Source organism: Leopardus geoffroyi, chromosome D3, assembly GCF_018350155.1.
Source record: "Leopardus geoffroyi isolate Oge1 chromosome D3, O.geoffroyi_Oge1_pat1.0, whole genome shotgun sequence".
In the NCBI taxonomy this organism is placed as follows: Eukaryota; Metazoa; Chordata; class Mammalia; order Carnivora; family Felidae; genus Leopardus; species Leopardus geoffroyi.
The window spans coordinates 16,214,414-16,239,860 of record NC_059339.1 but is presented as its reverse complement, the minus strand read 5'-3'; the positions used below and the strand labels follow the sequence as shown (position 1 = coordinate 16,239,860).

Here is a 25,447-nt window from a genome sequence, read left to right as displayed (position 1 = left end):
GCCAGGGACGGTTAGGGGAGGTTCACACTGCTGAGAGCGAATGCAGGTTCTGGGCGGAGAGACGTGACAGGAGTGTGGCAGGTGGAAGTGTATGTGTGACGTTCTGGAGGTTTGAGTACTAGAATGCAGTACAGATGTGTGTGTGTGTGTGTGTGTGTGTGTGTGTGTGTGTGTGTGTGTTTCCTTAGTGGTTTAGAACAGATGGGACTAGGAAATGGGGAGAAATGAGACATTTGGGTGGGGAGAGGGTAATTGGTGGGAAATCTGATGAACCTTTTTTTATTGTGGCAAAATATACATAACATAAAATTTACTGTTTAAAATTTTTTTTTAATTTTTTTTTTTTTTTTTTTTTGAGAGAGAGAGAGAGAGACAGAGCGCAAGTGGGGGAAGGGCAGAGAGAGAGGGAGACACAGAATCTGAAGCCGGCTCCAGGCTCTGAGCTGTCAGCACAGAGCCCGATGCGGGGATCAAACTCCTGAGTCATGAGATCATGAGCGGAACCAAAGTTGGGCACTTAACTGAGCCACCCAGGTGCCCCTAAAATTAGGGTTGTAATTATTTAATTAGGGTTGTAATTAATTATTTAATTATTTAATTATTTAATTAGGGTTGTTTTAATCCTTCTTAGGGTACAATTCACTGGCCTTAAGTGCATTTACCAATGTTGTGCAACCATAGCCACTATTTCTAGAATTTTCTCATCCTCCCAAACAGAAACTCTGTACCTATTAAATGTTAACTCCTCATTCCCCCAAGAACTGTTTGGAATGGCAGCTCACTTTGTGAGGCAGCTGGGGATCATTTACACTTTTGGAAGGAGGAGGTTGGGATCAGAGTCTGAGGACTCAGTGGCTTTGCGTGGCCTCCAGTCAAAGAAGCAGCGGAGGGCAGGAAGCTGCTTGTCAGAGTCCGAGAATGATGTAGCCTGTGTTTAGCAGTGAAATGTGAGCTACTTCACAGGACGGAGAAATGACAGGACGTTGCCGATCATTTGGAAGGGAGGAATGGGAGGTGTTCATTTAACTTCCCAGTATCTAAGCAGCCACCTATCCTCGGTACAAACTTACTGAGCACCTGTTGTGTGTGGTGTGCTTCTGGGTCCTTGAAGGGAGGCATGAAGTGTAGCCCTGACCTTGCAACGCTTCTGTTTTAGGTGGGAAGTAGTGCATGTAAAAAGAAAACAATCTAATATACTGCACTGCAGGCAAGCGACAGAGATGTGCAGATAGGGTGCCTTCCTTCCGGTGAATGACTCACGATGACCCTGTGTGAGGTGTGGGCTGGGGGATTTTAAAAATAATACACATCCAGGAACTAATAAAAGCTACCCAACCATTCCTTAAGAGGGTGAATAAAAGAAGAGTCTTTAATTGAGCCATGGCAAACTTCATAATTTAAGGGCATGAGAAGAGAAAAACCAGCACAGGGTGTGAATGAAAGGAAATGCTAGAGAAGGAGGTAGAGAGAGGTGACATCCTGTAAGCAAGACCTATCACCTAGGAGAGGCCAGCACACCTGTTCAGGGCTCTGTGAGAGCCAGAAGAGTCCTCAGAGACCATTTATTTTATTAAAAAAAAATAAAAATAATTTTTTAATGTTTATTTTTTAGAGAGACAGAGTGCAAGTGGGGGAGGGGCAGAGAGAAGGAGATACAGAATCTGAAGCAAGCTCTGGGCTGTCAGCACAGAGTCTGATGGGGGGCTCGAACTCACGAACCGTGAGATCATCACCTGAGCCAAAGTCAGATGCTTAACTCACTGAGCCACCCAGGCGCCTGAGACTGTTTATTTTAATGGGGGCTTCAGGGGTCAGATGAGGAGCCAATGGTGAGCAAATGAAGATTTAGGCTTCTCAGTTCAGCCAACCTTCACTGAACACCTTTTACGTGCCAGGAAAGAAGGACCACAGATCAGGTGCGGGAGATTACAGAAGTTGGGTTGTTTCCGGAATGTGTTCCATATAGCACTGGTGGTATACAAGATGATTTTAGGTAGTACATGGACAAAACTATTTTGAGGTGTTTAGTAGTCTAATATTAACTAGCGTGTTAAAACCTGGGAGTTTTATAGATGTTAAAATAAATGGAAGAAGGCATATTTAAAGTTAAATTATTACTACTTTTTTGAAGTTTTATTTATTTTGAGAGAGCAAGAGTGGGAGAGGGGCAGAGAGCGAGGGAGAGAGAGAATCAAACAGGCTGCATTCTGTCAGCACAGAGCCCGATGTAGGGCTTGATCTCACGAACTATGAGACTATGACCTGTGCCAAAACCAAGAGTCGGATGCTTAACTGAGCTACCCAGGTGCCCCTAAAGTTAAATAATTTTTATTTTGAAATAGTCACAGATTTATAGAAAAGTTGCAAGCACAGTGTATCAGCCAGGATTCTATAATATATAAAAATATGCACATTAAATATATATACATCTACACATTGAATATCCATACATACACGTGTATGGATGACTTACCCAATTGTAAGGACTGTAAAGTCTGAAATCTGTAGGGGAGGCCAATAAGCTGGAAACTCTTGCACAAGAACTGATAATGCAAACTTGAGGCAGAATTTCTTCTTTATCAGGGAAGCCTCACTTCTGTTCTTTCATATGATTGGCTGAGACCCACCCAGGAAGGATCATCTCCTTTACTAAAGTCAACTGATTGTAGATGTTGACTTGTTAACCATATGTACAAAATATCTTCACAGCAATGCTTGAGATTAGCTGGGTGCTATAGCCTAGCTAAGTTGACATGTAAAACTATCACAAACTATGAACAACTTTTTTCTTCCTGAGCCATTTGAAAACATGTTGCCAGTGGTGCCCTGTTACCTCCAAATACTTCAATGTGCATTTCCTACAAGAAGGACGCTCTCCTGTGAACCACAATACAGCCATCACTATTGGAAAAGACACAATGCTACGTTACTGCCATCTAATCCTAAGACCCTGTTCATGGTCCACCAACTGTTTCATGGTCTTTTAGAGCAAAAGCTCAGGATCACACATAACATTTAGTTGTCCTGTCTTTTTAGTCTTTTTCAGTCTGGACCAGCTTCTCAGTTTTCCCTGGACTCTCATGACCTTGGCCATTCTGAAGATTACAGGCCAGTTATTTTGTAAACATACAGATATGTTTAATGTTGCTCAGGTTCATTCAGGTTATAGATCTTTGGCAAGAATATCACAGACTAGATGCTCTATTCTTCTCATTGAGTCCCACCAGGTGACCCCATTTCAGTTTCATGTCGATGTTCACTTAGGTATCGGCCATGCTTCTCCACTGTAGGGCCACTCCTTTCTTCTTCGTCATTACATGAGTATTCTGTAGGGAGGTGCTTTCAGACTGTGGAAATACCCGATCCTCATAAAACTTTCAGGTTCTTAATTTATAGCTGTATGGACTTGCATGTTCCTGTTTAAGTCAATGAATTAGAAGCCATTCCTGTCATTATGTATTTTTATACTCAAATCGTCCTCTAAGCTGGGCCATGAGAATCTCTTCAGGTTGATTTCTGTGTCTTTTGACGCATCCCCATCTTTGAGTTACTGTCTTTCTGGTGCAAGATGTTAAAGCTCTTGTACTTTTACCTTGCCTGCCCCACCCTTGCAATCAGACCTTTCTCAAAGGGTGCCTGTTCCTTTTAGTGTAAAATGGTATTTAGAAACCAAGATCCGGGTACTAGGTGTCCTTATTGCTGTTGGAGTGTCACTGCTTCCAGATCCCTTTCAGTGAGCAGAGCTAGAGAATAGAAATTCAGGTATTTAATATAGCTACTTGCGTGCGCGCGCGCGCACACACACACACACACATTTATTTCTCTATTTCTCCATCTCTGTATATTGAAAAACCATGTGTTCATACCAATACGTCCAGGTCCAGTCCAACTTCCCTGAGTGTATTCTAGTGTTCACCCTTTCTGTGTTTGTAGCTCCCTTCTCTGATATCACGCATAATATTTTAGCTTATTTTATGCATCTGTGTGTATCCAGTCTACTGTCTTTGCTGCCACTCTTCTCATTGGTAGGCTTAGATGCCCTGTTCCAGGCTATCGCTGCCTGTGGATGCCTTCCTCACCCTATTTGGGCCCTTGATGCCTGATATTGGACTGCCTCCCTCCCCCGCCCCCACACATAGTTGCCGCCCTCCTCACCCTGCTTGGGCCTGGCACCCTGTTCTGGGCCACTGTGTCCCACTCTCCCTACTACCTGTTATGGATGCTTACCTTGTTCTGTTCCACCTAATGGATTTAGGACTGAATTATTCAGGGAGAGAAGGTGAAGAAGAAAAAAAGGGAGATATTTAGATTCAAAAGAAGTGAGTTGCTTTAAGGACAAAAGTAAATAATTGGACAGATAATACACAGATCTGGCAAAAATCATGAGCGAAGTAGACTAATGAATGAAATTTGTGGAGTGCTGGGATGGTTTTTCTTTTCTTAAACTAGAGACATCAGTTTAGGCTTAAAGAGAGAGGTTGGGACATTCACCCCTCCCCCAACACTTTGTTCTTTATATTATAATTGTCTAAAGGGTTTCTTTTCCCCCTAGGTTTCATTTTTTGAGGAAGAACGGAACATATTATCTCAGAGCACAAGCCCTTGGATTCCCCAGTTACAGTACGCCTTTCAGGACAAAAATAACCTTTATCTGGTGAGTTTTTTCATCCATCTCTCTGGAATTAGTCCAATGCTGATACTCAGATATCATAGACATAGAATTGGATGTGTTTCTTGTCCATGTGGTCTGTTGAGCTGCTGTCCTGACTTTAAGGTGTCTCCCTGTTCTCCTTGTCCTAAAGATGAAGGGCTATCCCATTTAGAAATAGCCCCATTTATTGTTGAGTGTTGTAGCTGTGGCTTAAAGGGCGATAATGAGAAATCATTTATTTGGAAATAGTCTGATACTACCTTTAATAGACTCTTGCTTTAATTTTTTTTTTTTTTGAGACATAATTGACATACAACATTACATTAGCTTCAGGTGTACAGTGTAATGATTCAGTATTTGTATATACTGCAAAATGATCAACCACTAAGTCTAGTGAACATCATTTAAATTTTTTAATTTTTAAAAATTGAGATAATGCACAGTTATTTTAAGAAGATGCAAACACTGCAGAACCGTATGAAATAGGGAAAGTTTTCTACCTTTCTTTCTAATCCCTTTCCCTAGGGGAACCAATTATTGACTATGTATGTTCTTCCTGACCCTCATGGAAAAAATATTTCCATGTCTGTATTTGTAACACATGTATATAGTTTGTTTTATGAAACTTGTATATTACTTTCTACTCTTTTCTTCAGCTTGCTTTTTGCCTTTCAGCAATTTACCCCGGACATTTTTCTATGTCAGTACGTACAGATCTGCCTTGTTCTTTTGAACAATGCCATAGTATTTCTGATGTACGTGTAACATAACTTTCACAATACTAAAATTAATTCTGGAGCCTTGTTTAGGTTCTTGGGGGCTTAGATTCCTAAAGTAAAAAAATTTATCCCAGAAACAATTTTTGTTCCTGATTAAGCCCTTAAAACAAGACTATCATACTATTACCTTGAATGGAGAGAAACTCTTATAGAGGCTCATGTAAGAGGAAAGGGTAAGAGAGGGTTGGATTCCAATTTATCTTAAACTTCCACTGGGTAGTTTTGGGAGACTTTATTACCTTTATTTCTGACCTGTAATAAGCACTTTATTTGGTTTCCTATTAGTTGAGAACCTATTGCTGGTAGAGAAGTACCCCCCACACCTCCTCCCCAGCCCCACCTAGCCTTCTGAGCAAGAATGTTTACATACAAACGCATTAGGAGATTGGCCTTGCACTAAGCACATGGTAGAGGTGATGACAAATTCTAAGTGTTGTATGTAACAGTGATGACAACTGGTGGTTGACATTGCTTGTATTCGGGTGGCCAATGAGGATGACCAGAGGGGCCCTGGGAGTGATACCAGCTCGTAGTTTCCTTTGTGTTGACTAGTAGTTTTGTTTCTATTTTTGTTTTCATGGCTCAACACTTTTCAAAGTGCATCTTCAAGAGGGTAATATCTGGTCATTTCAAAAATTTTAACCTCTTTGGTGCCACCATTTTTATCCCTACCAATTGACTTTGTCCTAGTGGTAGACCTTCCCTTTTTCTTTTTAATCGTGTAATTAACTGCTGTGGACTTCCTCTTGGGCACAGCCTAACTGGAATGCCTTATGGTCTGGGAATATCAGCCTCTTCTCTGCTAAGAGACCTCCCAGTTGCAGGGGGCTACCTTTTTTGGGCCTTTTGTTTGTGGGGCCTCCATCTGGATGTTGCCCCTGGCATTAGCATTCCTAGCTTAATGACCATCTTTCCAGGTTTTCTAGCCGCCATCTTACAAGAGGGGAATGATCTCAAAACGGCTGTCTCCTGGAGTTCTAGTTGCCTCAGCACATTGATACCTGGCTGCAATGACATTTTTACACCCTTCTTTTATAGCTCAGTTGGGTATTGCTGATGGGATCTTGTAATTATTTCCCTGTCTGCATTCTCTTCTCAAGTATGTTGGTAATTTGGAGTAAAATGCTTGCTAAGGGTACAGTTTTCTTATAAATATCCAAACTCAGCATTGGAACTAAGATATGATTATAGATCCCCCATTCTTTATCTGCAATTCTGAAATGCCCAGAGCTCTGAATAACCTCAAGTTCCTTAGTTACTTATTTGGCAGCAAAACCTGACCTGAATCTCTTCTTCATTCCCTTTAGTATGACTATTTGTAATTTTGCCAAAAAATTGTGATTTTGATTGCATTTGATTACAGGGTGATATCTCAAGCCATACCCTAGGGTGTTACATAACATAAAGTATATGCACCATTTTACTTTTCTAAAATCTGAACATTTCTGCATCTGGAAATACATTCTGCCACAAGGTAAGGGGACCGTAGATCTATACTGGTATCGTGAAGTACCAAAATTCCATTGTATCTATTGACCACTTATAGATCACCAAACCTTTGAAGTTTGGGGAAACATAAATTATCCTAAGCTCTCTGGCAGTTGAACGTTCACTTGTAATGCAAATGCAGTTTAATTGAAGATACATTTAGAAATCAGTGAATAAAACAAGTAGGAATCGGTGACCTATATATTTCTCAAAGCTGTCTCTTCTCTCCATTCTTGCTTCGACTGGGTGAGTTCCGGCTGCCATCTTTTTTTGCCTGCATTACTGCAGTAACCTCCTAAGTGTTCTCCCTGCCATCTGTCTTGCCCTTCCCCCAGGTCTTCTACACACTGCAGCCAAGTCATCTCACTGTTAAAACCCTTTAAGACTCCCTGCTGCCCTCTGGATAAAGTCCAGACTCTTCCATGTGGTTTCCAAGGCCTTTTTCATATATACCTCTAGGCTTGTTGCTTACCATTTCTTTGTTTTTTACTTTACATTCATCCTGACCTTCCTTTGGTTCTTTGATCTGGCCTCTGACCTTTCTCCACGCTGTTCCCTCTTTCCCTGTTTCCCAGGCTAACTCCTATTTCTCCTTCTGGACTTGGGCCAGGTATCACTTCTTCCAGAAACTCATCCTGGCCTCTCTTCTTCCGGGAGGGTTGCCCTTCTGGCTGCATACTCATAACACCCTGTGTGTCCTCTTCATGAGTGGGTGTTGGGCTACCCTACCAGGCTACACCTCCCTCCACTAATGGAGGGATTCTGTTTCTCTTGCTTCCTGTGGTGCTTCCCCAAGTAAATGCTTAAGATGCGTTTATTCAACGAATGTCTGATTAATTTCATAGAAATTGATTTACATACAGATTTACTTACTGTGTTATGGAAATCACACATCAGTAGTAGGAGTTTTATTCTCTAAAGTATGTAATTCAAGTTAGATCCAGTGGGATTTTCAAAATTTGGAGTGCAGTGCAGGGAAATTGAACTTGGATCCTTTTGAAATTTGATGGTTAAAAATTTATTTGTCGTTACATACCAATGAATGTGGCTTGCCATTTTCTGGCGTATAGAAAATTTCAATGAAGTCCATTGTATTAATGTCTGGTTCTATATAACAAGGCTAGTTCTGTGTTCTGGCAGGCAGCCCATGGAAACAGCGCTTTGTTGATCTGGTTCATGATGAAATCTGTTCAATTCTGTATAACAGATGCCTTCACCAGTGTCCTTCCAGGAAGGAGCTGGTCTTTACAAAGAAACCATTATTTTGCAACTCACCACTTGTAGTTTTGTTGCATCTAAGCCCTTTGTGAGATTCTTAAAGCTTGCTGGCTTTGTATTGATGTTTTTCATGCCATGTGTCTTCAGGCTGCCCTTGGTCTGAGTCACAACCGATCCATGAATCTTCTTTCCTTACAGTGGCCTCACATTGACTTCCCTCTGTTCATTCCAATTTTTTCTCTCCCAGTTGCACATAGGATGTATTAGTTAAGGTATAGACTAAGCTACTGTAACAAAAAGATACCAAAATACAGTCCGAACTGACGGAGCAGCTCTGTTGTATGTGATAATCCAGGGACCCAGGTTCCTTCCATCTTGTGGCTCCTCATCCCTTAGGATGTTGTCCTCTTTGATGTGGTTGAAGTCGGGTATTTCATATTCTCATTTCACCTGGCTGGTAGGAGACAGGAGTAGAGGACAGAACAAGCAAATTCCTTTTACTTAGAAAGATATGGAAGTGGGGCACATCATTTCCTTTCCTATTTTATTGACTAGAACTTGATCATATGACCTTACATCTATACTGTCTAGTGGCATGGCCATTCTCCAGCTTTGGGAAGAATGGATCTGGGGGACCAGTTGTAGTCTGCCACAGAGGTTAAAACACCTACTTTTGTAGGCAATAAGAGATCTGGGTTTTGAAGCTGGGCCCCCTAGATCCACCTCCCATACTTTTACCCATTATGTTACTGTCACATCCCAAAGCACTTCTGTTCCGTCCCCGGTTCTGAAGTCCTGCTTGGGATTAGTTCTTTACATTGTCTCGCTTTGCACCGAAGCAATTGCACAGGTGGTATTTCCTTCCTTTGTAGGGACAGTTTGGAGGTTGGCTGTTTTTAGACAGTGACCCCTGTGGCCTGTGGGTGTTGGGCTCTAGCCTTTGCTGACACTGGGAGTCTGGAGAGAGTTAACAAAGACAACTTCATTGTTTATTTTCGTAAAATGTGGCAGCTTATGATAGTTTTGACAGTGAGACATGTGCTGTTTTGATCTCTCAGAAAAGATTATCCAGTTTTCAGGCATGTCTCAAAACTCACCAGCATGTTCTCATGTTGCTGTTTCAGAAGCCTGGGTTTGGAAGCTGGCTGCCCGTCGGAAGGAAGCTGTTACTTAGAATATAGGTTCTTGTTTTATTACTCTTCCTTGGTTGGTCTCTCTGGAGTCATTGGCCTTTTCGACTTCAATGTTCTCATTGGTGAAATGAGATATTAATACCTCTTATTGACCCCAATTCAGTTGCTGAGTATGTTATTGCCTTGGAGGGGTTCTTTGTGCCTTCAAAATAGTTGTTTTATGTCCTGGTCTTTCGAGGCATATTTCAAGTGAATGCATTTAAAGTCTTAGTCGTCACAATTTTGTTCCATTGTCCCAGTTTGCCTTGTCCCATGGTCCCAGTTTCTGGCTTAGTAGATTGAAGATGGGGCCCAAGAATTTGCAACCAGGTGCCAGGTGATGCTGCTGCTAGTCTGGGGGCCCCACTTGGAGAACCATGGTCCTACGGCTATAGTTACAGTTAATTTCTGGCTACTTCTTCCTCCTTTTACTCCTTCAACAATGGTGAAGTTTCTCAGATCCTGTCCCTTGCTCTTTGCTCTTTCAGGTTGACAAGTGGTACCTACTCCCCAGCTCTTAACTAGCCCCAGGGTTCTTCACCAGTGCAGGGTGCTTCATTAATTCATGTCCTCAGTTACCTAGTTTGAGTGTGCAGTCTGTTTCTTGCCAAGACTCTGGATGATTCAGTGCTCAATGAGGATTTTTCTGAATAGATGGATGAATCAGGCTGGGATTCCTATTTTCTGAAAAAAAAAAAAAAAAAAAAAAAAAAAGGGTCTTCTCTCTTTTTCTCTTGGTGACCTTGACTTTCATGAAGAATAATTTAGAGTCCCTGCCAGGGACCACTCTGCTTTGAGAAGCCCTTCCTTCCTCCCAGATGCCAAAGATCAGGGACAGTCCACAGGGCAGATAACGATGCCAACACCATTGTTACATTTCCGTGGCACTTTCAGGCAGGCTGATTGTAGTGCAAGCATATCAAGGGCACGTTGCTGAAAGGGTGGCCAGCACAGCATGCTTCTAATGACACCCTGTGCAAATTGGAATAGGGTACAAGGACTATTAAATACTCACCCCTTCCCCACATATGGATATGAGCGCATGCAGGTGTGCACGTATGTGCATTCATGTGCACGTGCGCATACACACACACACACACACTCTTGTCCTTTGTTTCCAATGCCACACAACTGATGGGCATTGCTATCCCTTGCTATCCCTGTACTTGGGGTGTAGCTGCAAACACCAACAGAGAGGCCTCTACTCCTTCCAAACCGAACACATGTAAGATTTGCCCTTTAATTAGTATCTGCAGCTGCTGCCATTAGAGGGGTTTGTCTCTGTTGGCCTGAACGTCTTTGCTTTAAAAGAGCAAGTCTGTGAGAGCTCCAAGCCAGGCTCGTTTGTCAGCTGCTGTGCTTTCTCTGCCATCTGCAGGGCTGCCGCATTGTTTAGGGCTGTTTCCCTATAGGGCCCTTTTCCTCCTCCCGTCGCCCCAGCCTTTGATTACCATGCCTTGGTGAGTGCCATTTGGGTGACCTGCAGCTGGTCGTTGCGGGCAGGCACATGTCTCATCCATCCGTGGAGGATTATTGCCTCTGTGCTGACGGACTGGTTACCTTCCGGCTCTTTGTTGCTGGTGATCTCGTCGTGATGGTCAGAAAGGCTGTAGGTAGTCATTGAAAAAAACGTCGAACAGCAGCAGTGTTGGCTGTATCAAGGGCACCTCTTGCTGTAGAAACTTTTCATCCACTTGAAGCAGGGAGCCACGTTGTCTCCACAACTTCCTCAGCATTGGGTCTCAGTACAGTGCTGGGCTGGCTGTGTCAGCCACCCCGGTGGCTCCTTAAAAATGCAGGTTTCGGGGCGCCTGGGTGGCGCAGTCGGTTAAGCGTCCAACTTCAGCCAGGTCACGATCTCGCGGTCCGTGAGTTCGAGCCCCGCGTCGGGCTCTGGGCTGATGGCTCCGAGCCTGGAGCCTGTTTCCGATTCTGTGTCTCCCTCTCTCTCTGCCCCTCCCCCGTTCATGCTCTGTCTCTCTCTGTCCCAAAAATAAATAAACGTTGAAAAAAAAAAAAAAATGCAGGTTTCTGGACCTCACCCACAGTCACTGGGATTTTTAACAAGCTCCCTGAATAACCGGTTGGGGTGAGAATGAAACCTACTTTACCCTTTCATACTGCTTAATGTTCGCTATTTTTCATTCCTCTAGAATTCCAGCTCCATGAAGGCAAAGGACTTTTGTCTGTTTTAGTCTCTGCTGTTTTCCTTATATCTAGAATAGTGCCTGACACACAGCAGGCACTCAAAAAAAAAATTTTTTTTTTTTTTGATGAATGTATTTTTTTCTGTTTTTCAGAAGCACCTCCCTAGGTGATTCTGATGGATAGGCAGGTTTGACAAGCCACATTTTGGGGGTATCAGTGCCTCACCAGGCATCTCTGAGTAGTCAAAGTCCTGGACGGAGTCACACTTTTGGACAAAAGCAGGTGCTGTGAATGGGTCGTCTGGGACAGCCTGGGTGGTGACTTTGGCCTTAAATGGTTTATCGTGTTCTTCTGACCCTGGTGTTTAGTTCATAGCAAGCCATCTGGTAAGGAGATTTAAAGGCTCTTCATTTGTGACTTTGTTTTAAAAAAATTTTTTATGTTTATTTTTTGACAGAGAGAGCATGAGCAAGCTGGGGAGGGGCAGAGAGAGAGAGGGAGAGAGAATCCCAGGCAGGCTCCACACCATCAGCATAGAGCCTGACATGGGACTCGATCTCACAAACTATGAGATAGTGACCTGAGCCGGAATCAGGAGTCGGATGTTTAACCAACTGAGCCACCCAAGTGCCCCTTAATTTTTGACTTTTGATGATGCTTTTGGAGCCTCTTGCTTTGGTACCATTTTTAAAAGTCCAGAGGTGTTTTCTGAAAGTGCCCAAGTCCTGTTCTTTATGTCTAAGCTTAACAGCAAGATGATTGGTTAAGCTTGAGTTGACCACACACAAGCCCTGTTCCCCATTTTGCCAGAATGAGCGACTGTACCCCAGCAGGATAGCTTTGGGATAGGGATAACAGATTTACTCAGTAAATGTCCAAATTAAGTTCTCTAACGGTGGGCACTTGAATTTTTAGGGTGGTAACGTGGGATCGTGTTGGTGGCTCAAGCCTGATTAGTTCTTTGATAAGGACCCAGTCTATTTAGGGGTTTGTCATTTCGTGTCTATTTTGTCCCATGTTGTGGAACATGCTGCCTCGCAGCTGTTGTAATTTTTGTCACTTGTCTTCCCAATCAACCCTGGTTTTGAAGAAATGAAAAGTTGTTTGACTCAGAAAAGACTGATCTTAGTTTTGGTGGGGATTTTCAGTTCAGGAAATTGGATCTTCCGAATAAGCACACAGAATACATATCTTTTTGCCTTTTAAGAGATGGTTCTTATTTTCTGAACTATTTTACTGGTCATTACAAAATAGAGTCTTCAGGAATAGTTGTGAAGTTGTGAAGTATTACAGAGCGGTCAGTTTGTGAGCTCCTAAAAGTTGCCAGTGGGTGCTATATGTTTGACTTTGTCATCCTTAAACTTACAGCCATTCTATTTTTAACATCTTTTTTTTTTTATAAAAAGTTTTTTAAAATGTTTATTTTTGAGAGAGAGAGAGAGAGAGAGAGAGAGCATGAGTAGGGGAGGGGCAAAGAGAGGGAGACGCAGAATCCAAAGCAGGCTCCAGGCTCTGAGCTGTCAGCACAGAGCCTGACACGGGGCTCGAACTCACAAACTGCAAGATCATGACCTGAGCCGAAGTTGGACACTCAACCGATTGAACCACCGAGGCGCCCCTATTTTTCACATCTTTAATAGAGCCAGGTTAGAAAGTTTTTAACTGCAATGTATCGTCATAAATATGCATTGTTCCTATTTTAAGATGTTTCTGTTCTAAAAGCATGAGTACTTCTGTTGTTACTGGTGATTTTTTGGGGGAGGGGAGAGGGCATTTAAGACCTTTTTAATGGCAATATATGTTTAAAACAGATATAAAAATTAACATTCACCGACATAACTAGGGCCTGTGGAGAACCAGGTTGGGATGAGTGGGCGAGCTTTAGGCAGCCAGGTGGCTCCTGTGGGTTCTTCTAGGACTGGGACTGGTAGCTTTCAATCTGCTGTGAACTTTGGGGCAATAAAGGCTGCATTTTAGCTGCCACTCCTTCTAAACTTCACCCTTCTTGCTAGTTCATAAATCATTTTTTCCCCAATAATTACAGTGCAGATGGAACCTTACTCTTCAAATTGTCCAGTATCTGGTTGACTCTGTGCTCCATGCAAGATGCCACGTGAGTGGGGGAGACTCCCAGGTGACCCAGAGCCCTTGGGGAGGACATGCAGGTCACTGGCTCCTCCAGGAGTCTCTGGGGTAGGGTTGACTCGGTGCTGGGCAGAATCTTTACTGGACCAGCCTGGGGCCTCTGCGGAATGTACAGATGCTCCATGTCTCACTCGACTAGAGCTTTCTTCTAATTCTGGACCAAAAGCAAACAGGAGTTTGGAGGAGGAGGGAGAGAATTCACATCCCAAAATTGGCTTCTGGAATGCAGTAGCTGGAGAGATTTAGTATTTTTTTTTTTTTTTTTAAGATGTTTATTTGGATCTTGCCTCTTTCCAGAAAGGATTTGAGACAACTTAAAACAAAAGACATTTATAGTGTGGCTCACAAAATGGGAAATCAGAGCAAAGGACGAGAGAGAGCTGAGTAAGAGTGGTCGAAATGTGTCCCGGCTTCTCCCAGCCAGGAAAGGATTATGCAGCGAAGGTCGGGAAAGGAAGACTCCTGACTGGCAGTTGAAGACCTTGTTGGTGCCAGGCAGGGTGTTGCGAGGGAATTAGTCTTATCCTCATTTTACAGTGGATGAAACTGAAAGGCTCAGAGCTTAAGTCACCAGGCTGCAGTTTGTAGCCACCCAGGCAAACTGGCCTCAAACATAATATAATGTATATGTTAACAAATGTAATAATTTTTTTATCAGAAAAAAAGAGGTTGTACTTTATCCTGTATGTCACTTTATATTATCATGGGCAGCTTTCCATGGCAGTATGAATAAAGGGAGTCTGTTCATTTTTCATATCTACATCTTCTCCCATGGTTTAGATATGTCATATTTCAGGAATTTCTTAATGATGGATATTTGGGTGATTTCCAGGCTTTTTCTCTCTCCTGCGTCGCAAGCAATGCTGCAGTGAATCTGTGTGTCTTATTGATCTACAAACTACTATAAGTTCCTGTAAGATAAGTGGTCAGAAGTGGAATTATTAGGTCAAAGAGTATATATTTCACATTTAAATTTGTAACAGACGTGATCAGATGACTGTTGCAGGAAAAGGTTGTATCACATTTGGTGCACCCTTCCTGTGTTCTGCTGGGTGCCGAGAGAAATACAGAAGGGATGCCAGAGGGTTTGTTGCCCTGCAGCAATTTCCATCTACACTGTGTACCGAATCCTAGGGAATGTCTGGGGTGTCAACTTGGGTGGGTGGGTAGGTGAGTGGGTGGATTTAATTCAGCTTTTCAAGCTTACCTTGCAAACACTGTGCGTGGTGTCTGGGACTAGTCTTTCATTATAGTGATTCTCTTGGGTATTGGATGTAATTTCCTTAGGGCAGGGATCTCATCCTACGTGACTTACAATATGTCTCTCACATCTTGGTTGCTTTGTGGAGATGTTGTAATTATAACACGTCAGGCAGCATTTGAGGCTCTAATTGAGACATTCCCTTTTGGGGTGTATGAAGAATTAATAACTTTGGTATTCTATACAGGTCATGGAATATCAGCCTGGAGGGGACTTGCTGTCACTTTTGAACAGATACGAGGACCAATTAGATGAAAATACGATTCAGTTTTACCTAGCCGAATTGATTTTGGCTGTTCACAGCATTCATCAGATGGGATATGTGCATCGGTAAGTGAGACTCAGGTAGTATACTGAGAATTTATCTGTATCACCTAACAAGTCCCACAGTAGAATGAAATGAATGGATGAACGATTTCAGCATCAAAATAATGCTCCCTCCAAATTTTAACCAGTCTTTTTTTTTTTTAAGTTTATTTATTTATTTATTTACTTATTCATTCATTCTGGGGTAGAGAGTGAGAGAGAGAGTGTGTAGGAAGGGGCAGAAAGAGAGGGAGAGAGAGAGAGAATCCCAAACAGGCTGCACATTGTCAGTGTGGAGCCCGATGCGGGGCTTGAACTCGTGAACCCATGAGATCATGACCTGAGCCAAAACTGAGAGCCAGACGCTCGACCGACTGAGCCACCCAGACACCCCCAAATTTTAACCAGTCCTAACTGTAAATGGCTGAAGGTATATTTTCCAAAATGGCAGACCTTTCAGCTTACTCATTCAGCAGTGAAATAGATCTATAATTATAACGTTCTCAAGTTTGCTAATAAGATCTGTTAATGTAGCTGATAAGACTGAGAACTCTTGCGTGGGTTCTTCAGGTTACATGGTAGAAGAACTGAATTTGATTTGCAGAAGGAACTGGCATACCATGTAGGGGCAGAAGCCCATGGAGTTGTACTTCTGACCTTATAGAATTAGTTAGTAATTCACACAGGTGTTCCACCCTCTGTTGAAAAATGTTTTTTTACATCCTTGCTCATGTGATGTTTTATGTACCTCTGAGAATGTTGTGGGAATGGAACCACAGTTAGGCCAGGAGTCATGAGACCTCGAATAGAATCTCAGGTTTTTCCGTTGACTTAGCTACATGACCTTAGGCAAATCCCCTTGTTGCTTTCATAATGTAAAATGTGTGTCTCTAGGAGAAATAATCCATCTAATAACTTAGATTTGTTCCTTTCTCCTCCCTTCCTCTCTCCCTCCTGCTCTTTTCTATTTCCATCTCCTTCCCTTTCTCCTCCTCTTCCTTCTCATCCTCCTCCTCCTCTTCCTTTTCCTTCTTCTTCTTTTTCTTAAATTTGTTTTGCAGAATGTTTTGCTTATTATTTATATCTATCAATCAGGAGGTATGTATAGCAGGACATAGACCTTGAGATTCTTGGCTGAATTGATATCCTAGGTTAACAGTTGCTTGCTGATTGGCATGGAGAAGACAATACTAATTTGTGGCCCTGATTTTCTTAGAGACGTCAAGCCTGAGAACATACTCATTGACCGAATAGGACACATCAAGCTTGTGGATTTTGGATCAGCGGCTAAAATGAGCTCGAATAAGATGGTAACAAAATGGAGCAAGATAGCTTAATAGAGATTATGCTACAAAGTGTTCTGTGGTCCTTGTAAGTTTGGAAAATATGGGAAAACTTTGAGCGACATTTTGGAATCTTCATCTGCCAATATATGGCAGGATTTCTCCATGGGTGGGGATAGGGGGATAGGAGCTGTTTCCCAGACTTACTTGATCTTGGCACCCTTTGTATGTATAACCTACAAAACATTTTTAGGAACATCCTTAATAGTTTGGTTAAAAAGGGAAAATGCTTATTTTGTTTTTCTTTTCATTTTCCTTATTATAGATTGCCTTCTATCATCTTCTTTATCTCAAATTTCTATTTCCTATGCAGCAAAATTGAAATAAATCACTGGCACATTTAAACAAATATCCTTAAGCATTAAGAACCTACTGCTGAAAATGTATTTCCATGTCCTGGATCTTTGGTAAAAATTACGCTGTATTCCGCCTGCTAAATAGGAAGGCAAGAGGGTATCTGCTGAGACCAAGAGCAAGAATACTTTAGAAAAAGATGACAAAGTAAAAAAATATATATAAATTTAAAAAAATCTAATAAAGTTGGTATATACTAAAGTGTGAATTTTCATGGCAACTATGCAAAAAAATGGTAGGTCTACGAGAAAATCAACTTAAGACTTTAAGACTTATTTTGCAAAGGAGTCATTTGGTGACCTGGACAAAATTCTTAGGAACTTGGCATTTGATTCTTTCTCAGTAAAATACTGATTCTAGTTAAAATGCACAAATTCAGAGGTTAGGGAGGTTATTTTTTTTTTTTTTAACGTTTTATTTTTATTTTTGAGACAGAGAGAGACAGAGCATGAACAGGGGAGGGTCAGCGAGAGGGAGACACAGAATCTGAAATTGGCTCCAGGCTCTGAGCTGCCAGCACAGAGCCCGACGCGGGGCTCGAACTCACGGACCGCGAGATCATGACCTGAGCCAAAGTCGGCCGCCCAACCGCCCAACCGACTGAGACACCCAGGCGCCCCAGGGAGGTTATTCTTTAAAATGCCCCCTTTCCCTCCAGCCTCTAAGAGTTAAGTCCTTATGAAGGGAAATATGTAAAATTGCCTTTTTTGCTCAAGTTCCTTGGAAGAAAGATGGGTATTGTTAGGTTGATATTAGGAAAAGGCTTGGGGTTATGTTAACTCTTTGCACTCCAGGGGCTGGCCACCCTGTTCTGCAGACCTGAGGATTACTTGAGATAATTTGCTTGGTGTTCAGATCCTTGGAGAAACAGTCTCCCAATGTGCTGGTTCCCCTCCTCCCAAATTATGTTCTTGTAATTGATTCTACTTGATCATTACAATGAGAATTAGGTTATAGGATCAAAGCATTTTATGTTTTAAAAATTATGTGCAATTCAGAAACAGGTATGAAAACTTAAGTTTTGAATTTACTGGAATAAAGCAGAGGAAAAAAGTTAAGTAATGCGAAGTTTTATCATCTAGGATTGAAAAACTTGTACATTGCATGAGTGACTGTAATGAACTCATGCATCTAGAAATAAACTGAAACATAGGTACATAGTCTAATAATTGAAGCATAGGTACATGGTCAACACCACTGACATTTTGCTCTGGGTAATTCTTTGTTGCAGGGGGCTATCCTGCGTATTCTAGGATATTTAGCTACATATCTACTAGATGCTGGTAACACCGTCCCCTCCAGTTGTGAAAACCAGAAATCTCTCCAGACATTGCTCAGTGTTTCTTGGGGACAAAATCACCCCTGGTTGAGAATCATTGCAAGTCAGTTGAGAAACATCAGAAAGCTTATTAATGAGAGCCAGCACTACGTGCTTGCAATAAGAAAATCTACTTGGAAAACTAGATTGTGGTCCAAAGTCAATACTTGGTAAATAAATGGGAATAAAGTAAGGCCTGATCTGTGCATCTGGAATCACTTTCTTCAGAGCCCTTGATGGAGAGAGTGGACTTTACTTCATTTCAGATTTCTGTTTTTTAGGGCTTCAGACTACCCTTTTCAGTTCTTCTAACTGGAACAACCTTCACTTCCGGGGAGCCCTCCAGGGTCACTCAGGTTTATTTGCAGCTCAGTGCTCAATCCCTGGTTAGTCTGGTGAAGGAAAGACGGCACTCAGTCCAACACATGAGAACAGTCATCTCCTCTTCTCTTGGAGAAAGAGTCTCCTCTCCAGAACTTTGTACTTTTAGGGCCAGAATGTGACAAGTACGTAGGAGGGAATTTTTAGCATTGTTTTCAGTGCAAAGGCCCTTTAATTATGGAAGACCAATAATCTACAATCTAGGTGAAGTCGAGTATGGATATAGAATTATACTTTTTTTAAAATATATTTTGTATTTTTGGTGGGTTAAGCACATGTTTCCTTTAAGTAGAATGTTTCCTAGGTGAAAAGGGGGTTCAGAATATTTTTTGTACTCAAAATATACCATATATAATCTACATTTACTGAAATTTATATATGTTACTCACCCAAAATCAATTAATCCTTTCCCTACTGCTCACAAATATTATCTATGAATTTTAGGTATTTGTGACTCTTAGATCTATAGGGTTTTCCATCTTCCATTGTCATTATTCCAAGCCGCTTAGTCAGAATGTTGCTTTGGAGTATTCTCCTTACTAACACGGGGCCATACTGCCCAGAGGTTTGGCTGTTGAACTGAGATATGCCTTTGACCTGCGGTGTGAGTTTGGTCACCCACCTTACCTTATTAGAATCTCAAAGAGTCACAAATAGTGAACGCTTCCAACCTGTCTCTTTCAGCTCTCACACAAACATTTGTAAGGAGATTGTAAACAAAGAGCAGTATAGCATGTTAAGTGTTAATCAACCTCATTTAGTGGTTGGAAACTCATAGGAGATAGACTTTTTTGAGATTTATGTAGGAGTGAAAAGCTTTTATTCCTTTTCCCCAAGAGGAACAACATAGTGAGATACGCCCCCCATCCCCCCTCCTTCTGCAGGCGGATGTTTCTGCCCTGGGCAGCTACATGGGGAAAGTTAGGTTGAAATAGTTTTTTAAAAAGACATTTTTTTTTAATGTTTATTTATTCTTTGAGAGAGAACACCAGCAGGGGAGGGGCAGAGGGAGACAGAATCCGGAGCAGGCTCCAGGCTCTGAGCTGTCAGCACAGAGCCTGACACAGGACTTGAACTCGCGAACTGTGAGATCATGACCTGAGCTGAAGTCAGATGCTTAACCTACTGAGCCACCCAGGCGCCCTGAAATAGTTTTATGTTTAATAAGCATTTTAGGGGAAGGGGATTGGGAGGAGGCAGATGGTGGTTTTCTTACTTCTCATCTGCTTTCTGCTTGTAAAGGAATCTAAGTTAATCTACCCCCTTTTTTTTCTTGCCTTAACCTCTCTATTTCCTGAAATACAACTCAGTTTTCTGTCTCCTAGTCATTTTCTTATTGTCTCCTGCTGAATTGGTGTATTTTCTTCCTTAGCAATACAGTGAAAATTAACTAGTTAATTATCAGATGGTGTACTGTCAGGCAGGCTGGCCCACAGTACATGGCTCCACTTTTAATATCTCACCCAGATTAACTGGCTGTGAATTGCCACCAGAAGAGAGTGAAACCATCTTGCAAAATCCTTGTTAGGATGGTGGTATTACGTGTTAAATGGGTTTAATGTGCTTGGAGGTCGGTAGCTAATGGAAATTTAACAGTCATTAAATTGTCATTAAAAGCCTTTGTTAATTACTATTAAGTACTTAATATACTTTATGTCAGAGATGTCCATAAGGGAAGCTAGGGATATTTTCCTTAAAATTTTGAAAATTATAAAGTGATTAGACATAAATGTGTATAATCACATATCTGTTAGAGGGCAGTAGTTGGGGAGTTACCTGACGCTCTTGGATAAGTCTAATCATGAGTTTGAAAATGAGGCATTGGTGACTTACGCCCTTTGCTGGGTCATGCTGATAACGTGACCCAGTCCAGTTCCTTTTGACTCTTTGGTTGTGAACAAGTGACCAATCCCCGTGTGCTGCAAACAAGGAGAACTGAATATTTCCAAACAATCTAGTGTGATAATAAAATAAAACCCAGCAAGTGCAAGCAGTGCATATTTGAGGATTGCATATTAATGGTTCTGCAAGGTAATTAGGCATAAAGGGTAAGCGTTTAATCAGTGATGACATCGCAGTTTTTCTCCTCTTGTTTTTGTACTTAAAAAATACTTTTATTTCTCATTGTCAGTATTGAGGGTTTTTATTAAAACCCTGTAGTTTAATCTGAATCCTGTGCTGAGCTGATTAACATTTACATACACATTAATAGATAGAAGTCTTCACCTGTTGGGATGAGCACTGGGTGTTGTATGGAAACCAATTTGACAATAAATTTCATATAAAAAAAAAATAGAAGTCTTAGCTCAGGCTCCCCAGCATCGAGGCTTCCTCTTGACTTAAGCTACTTTCAATTCCTCAAGCGTAAGGTACCCTGTCTTAGACCGGCTGTGGTATCCTTTCTCCCCACTTTTGTCTACCAACAATGGCCTTTGGTTTTCTTGGGTGGTATGACTGTCCAGCTTTCCCAGTGGGTACTCACAGTGGAGATTCTTTTTTTTTTTTTTAAAGATTTTTTTTTTTTTTTTTTTTATGTAATCTCTACACCCAGTGTGGGGCTCGAACTCACAACACCGAGGTCAAGATTGGCATGTTCCGCTGACTGGGCCAGCCAGGCGTCCTCCCAGTGGAAATTCTGTTGCCCAAAGCAACAGATGACTTGTGTAAAGAATAACAGCATCACACTGCTGTCTGGATTTAGGGTTTGGAAAACCTATGGTGGGCTTGAGAAAAGGGGTGAAAAGAGAAGGAGTAGGGAGAGTGGGTCTGTTTCCTATAATCGTGGGTCTTTGGGGCAGAGGAATGGACAAGATTAAAGTTATGAGCTGGAAGAGCTTGGGTGTCTGTCCCTAGAGAAGGGGACTAAGTTTCTGGTCAAAACAAAGCAAAGCAAATTGCCTTTCTTTTTTTTTTTTTTTTTTTTTTCTCAACGTTTGTTTATTTTTGGGACAGAGAGAGACAGAGCATGAATGGGGAAGGGGCAGAGAGAGAGAGGGAGACACAGAATCAGAAACAGGCTCCAGGCTCTGAGCCATCAGCCCAGAGCCTGATGCGGGGCTCAAACTCACGGACCGCGAGATCGTGACCTGGCTGAAGTCGGACGCTTAACCGACTGCGCCACCCAGGCGCCCCACAAATTGCCTTTCTTAATATAAAGCCCAGCCTTAAAGAGCTGTGGCCATACCTACAAAATATCTAAGGTCACTCAGGGGCACTCGACATCCTTTAATAGGGAGAAAGTTCGTTTCTGCCCATATAACTGCTGATGTGAGAGAAACCTCTTTAAAGGCAGGGCTATTGGACGGCTGTAGGATTATTGGTCAACACAGTATATGACTAACATCAGGCCCTTTCTGTGTTGATAGGGAAGAAGTCAGAGAGGTGATCCTTAGCCTTCAAATTTCATGGCTCAGTAAGACTTCAAAATAATTTTGAAGGCTGAAAACGTTGCTGACTTCCTCTGTTGTCTAGGAAGGGAAGGGGGTAGGGGGCAGAAAGTCTTTTATCAGGCCTCATTTCAAGAAACAAAGGACATGTAAACACTAAAACAGTCGGAAGGACAAGTTCTCAGAAAAAAGGACAGTTCTTTAAGTGGGATATATTTAGCTTTAGAAAAAGACCTACTACATTGTCCTAACCTTTGCGAGGGTTGGGTGCTTGAGTGCCACTGGATTGGAGGGCTGTGGATTTCTGAACAGTGGGGAGGCAACCACAGGAACAGGAGTTTGGGGTGAGGGAAATGAACTCATTAACATTGGTCTCTGGTGGAAGATACTTATCATGTCTTGCCCTGTGGGTGGCTTGAAGTAGGAATGTTGATTCCAAATATTTAAACTTGAGATACAATGTGTTTGCAATACCGTGTTGCCCCAGCTAGCTGTGAGGTTTTCAATAATGGGCAGATAGATCTTATAGATTCGTCTTTAGGATTTATTATCGTTTTGCTGTTTTCATAAGAGAAATACTGTGTAACATGTATCAGGAAAGACATCTTCCGTTCTTTCCCCAATTCTCATTTGTGTAACCAAAGGGCGTATATCATCAACAACTCTTGCCCTTTTGCCTTTGGATTATATAATGTCCTTTTTTTTTTTTTAATTAGTAAATCGTTTGCATTTCCTGACAGCGTGCCACTTGACAGAAGGTTTAAGTGCCTGGGAGAATAGTAATCAGTGGCAAATCAGCCTGTGTCTGAAACGTGGCTGTCGGCAATCTATTCGAGAATAATTGAAAGTTTTGCTGTGTTCATTTTGCTTATGGGTTTCCAGGTGAACGCAAAACTCCCGATTGGGACCCCAGATTACATGGCCCCTGAAGTGTTGACTGTGATGAATGGGGACGGAAAAGGCGTCTATAGTCTGGATTGTGACTGGTGGTCAGTGGGAGTTATTGCTTATGAGATGGTTTATGGAAGATCCCCGTTCACCGAGGGAACGTCAGCCAGAACCTTCAATAACATCATGAATTTCCAGGTAAAGAGCCATTAGTAGATTTTGAAGTAATATTGAGAACTGTCATTTAAAACTGTACAAGTGAACCTTTGTAATGTAAATCAGTAGTGCTGGATAATAACAACAGCAAATACTTACAAAGCACTTTGTGCTAAAAGCTGTCCTAAGCGCGTTAGTGATTGTATTTTATTGACTCTCAGCTGCCAGTCATTGTAAGCCTATGCCATTATTTTAGGTAACGTTAAAAAAGAAAAACTGTTGCCAATTAATCTATGATATTTCATTGGTTATAAAATGCATTTTTATTTCAGTGCTGTTAAGGGAATAACTGAGTCCTAGACTGATGAAATAGGGTTCATTAACTCGGCTAATCCTCAAACAATGGAAGAGGTAGATATTACTTCCATTTTACAGATGAGGAAACCAAAGCACACACAATGGTTAAGCAAGACCATCTTGCCTAGAATAACACAATCAGTCTGGCTTGGAAGTCCATGCTCTTGATGCTATGCTATGCTGTGCTGTTTCTCGGTATGACTAGCTATCGAATATGGCAGTAAAATTGAAATGGGGGCAGAAATTAGAAATATAGGAATGTATATGAAGTAGAATTAAAACTATTTTCTAATAAGTGTATATTCTAGTAGATTAAGCCCATTTCTCTTAAAAATTTTTTTGTTTATTTTTGAGAGAGAGAGAGAGAGAGACAGAGTGTAAGTGGGGGAGGGGTAGAGGAGAGAAAGGGACACAGAATCCGAAGCAGGCTCCAGGCTCTGAGCTGTCAGCACAGAGCCCGACGCGGGTCTCAAACCCACGAACTGTGAGATTGTGACCTGAGCCGAAGTCGGATGCTTAACCAACTGAGCCACCCAGGTGCCCCCCATTTCTCTTTTTTTTTAATGTTTATTTAATATTTTGAGAGAGAGAGAATCCTAAGGAGGTTCTACACTGTCAGCACAAAGCCTGACATATGGCTCAGTCTCATGACCTGAGCCGAAATCAGGAGTCGGACACCCAGCCGACTGAGTCACCCAGGTGCCCCTATTAAGCTCATTTCTTTAGGATATGATAGATATGTATGTTTTAGTTTCAACTGAAAGGAAGAAGAGAAATTTCAGTTTTTTTCTAACTCACCCAACTTCATCTTTCTGGAATGCTTAATGTGTATTTTCATATTGTATAATACATATTTTATATGCTTAATACATATATATATTTCTTGTTATTCTTGAGTCTCCTCTTGAGTTCAAGTTTTCCCTTAGGTGATTCTTGGGGCCAATTTATTTCCTTCATTTCAGTTCATTCGTTCAGTAATGAGAGAATGGCACCAGGCACGGTTAGGTACCAGGTTTACAGTGTTGAGAGAGCAGAAGGCTCTCTCTGCCTTCTTTCCCTGTTGTCACACGGAAATCACAGTGCACTGTGTTTGTGTAGAAGTAGATTACGGGGCGGGGGGGGGGGGGGGTTGGTGGAGCTGGGCAGTGATCTGGTGGAAGAGGGGTGCGGGCTGGGGAGGGCGTTCTAGGCAGAGAGAACAGCATGATTTGTTCAGGAAGCTTTAAATAGCTCATCATTGTTGGACAGCAAAGAGTGAGATGGGGAGTGTAGCTACATGAGACAAGAGAGAGGACCGAGGTCAAATCATGAAGGATATTGAACTCTTGCAAAGGAACTAGGCCTATTGATGTGAACAAGCCATTTATTTTGGGAACATGCCTTTGGTCCAAAGTTAAGAGGGCACAAAACTTCCTTCTTTTAACAAAAAGAAACTTGCATATATGAGAAATACTTTTTTGGGGGGACATGAGAAACTGAATTTGCTAAGGAAATAATAATTATTATTTTTTTTGGAATAGCGGTTTTTGAAGTTTCCAGATGATCCAAAAGTTAGCAGCGAATTACTTGATCTGATTCAGAGTTTGTTGTGTGGCCAGAAAGAGAGACTGAAGTTTGAAGGCCTTTGCTGCCACCCTTTCTTCTCCAAAATCGACTGGAATAACATTCGTAACTGTGAGTAGGGCTGCGGTCCTTCCTTTCTGGTGTTCAGATTAAGTGTAAACACTTAAGAATGTTCTGAAATTATTCTGGTCTGCAGAAGGTGGTATAAATTATATAAATAAGGGCCTCAATTATCTCCAGGGATAGAAAGGGCTAATGATGTAGCTGTCTGTAAGTGGTAATTCTTCTTTAAAATTGTTTGCACAGAATGGGATCATTTATCAAACTCTGTGCTTCAGTGGCCTTCACATCATCTCTCAGTAAGTTAGAGGAACAGACTGATGGAGTTCAAGGGTTGCCGGTTGGTTTGACAGAGTTTCTTCTAAGAGGAAAAGTGGACGTATGTATTTCCTTCACAGATTGGGAAAAAAGACTCAAAAATGAGGCAAAGTGCCAGGTTGCTCTGCAAATGGCCAAGCCTGCACGAAACCCAT

At 41.8% G+C, this 25,447-nt stretch overlaps 1 protein-coding gene across 16 annotated transcripts in view; it reads left to right on the top strand.

Annotated features, from left to right (window-relative positions):
• CIT (citron rho-interacting serine/threonine kinase) overlaps positions 1–25,447 on the top strand; it is a 163,137-nt gene that overhangs the window by 15,323 nt on the left and 122,367 nt on the right. For all 16 annotated transcript variants that reach the window (XM_045458903.1, XM_045458901.1, XM_045458900.1 and 13 more), the window contains exons 5-9: positions 4,553–4,654; positions 15,050–15,192; positions 16,385–16,478; positions 22,833–23,036; positions 24,872–25,025. In XM_045458903.1, coding sequence (XP_045314859.1) covers positions 4,553–4,654; positions 15,050–15,192; positions 16,385–16,478; positions 22,833–23,036; positions 24,872–25,025 — 697 coding nt within the window. The remainder of the gene's footprint in view (positions 1–4,552; positions 4,655–15,049; positions 15,193–16,384; positions 16,479–22,832; positions 23,037–24,871; positions 25,026–25,447) is intronic.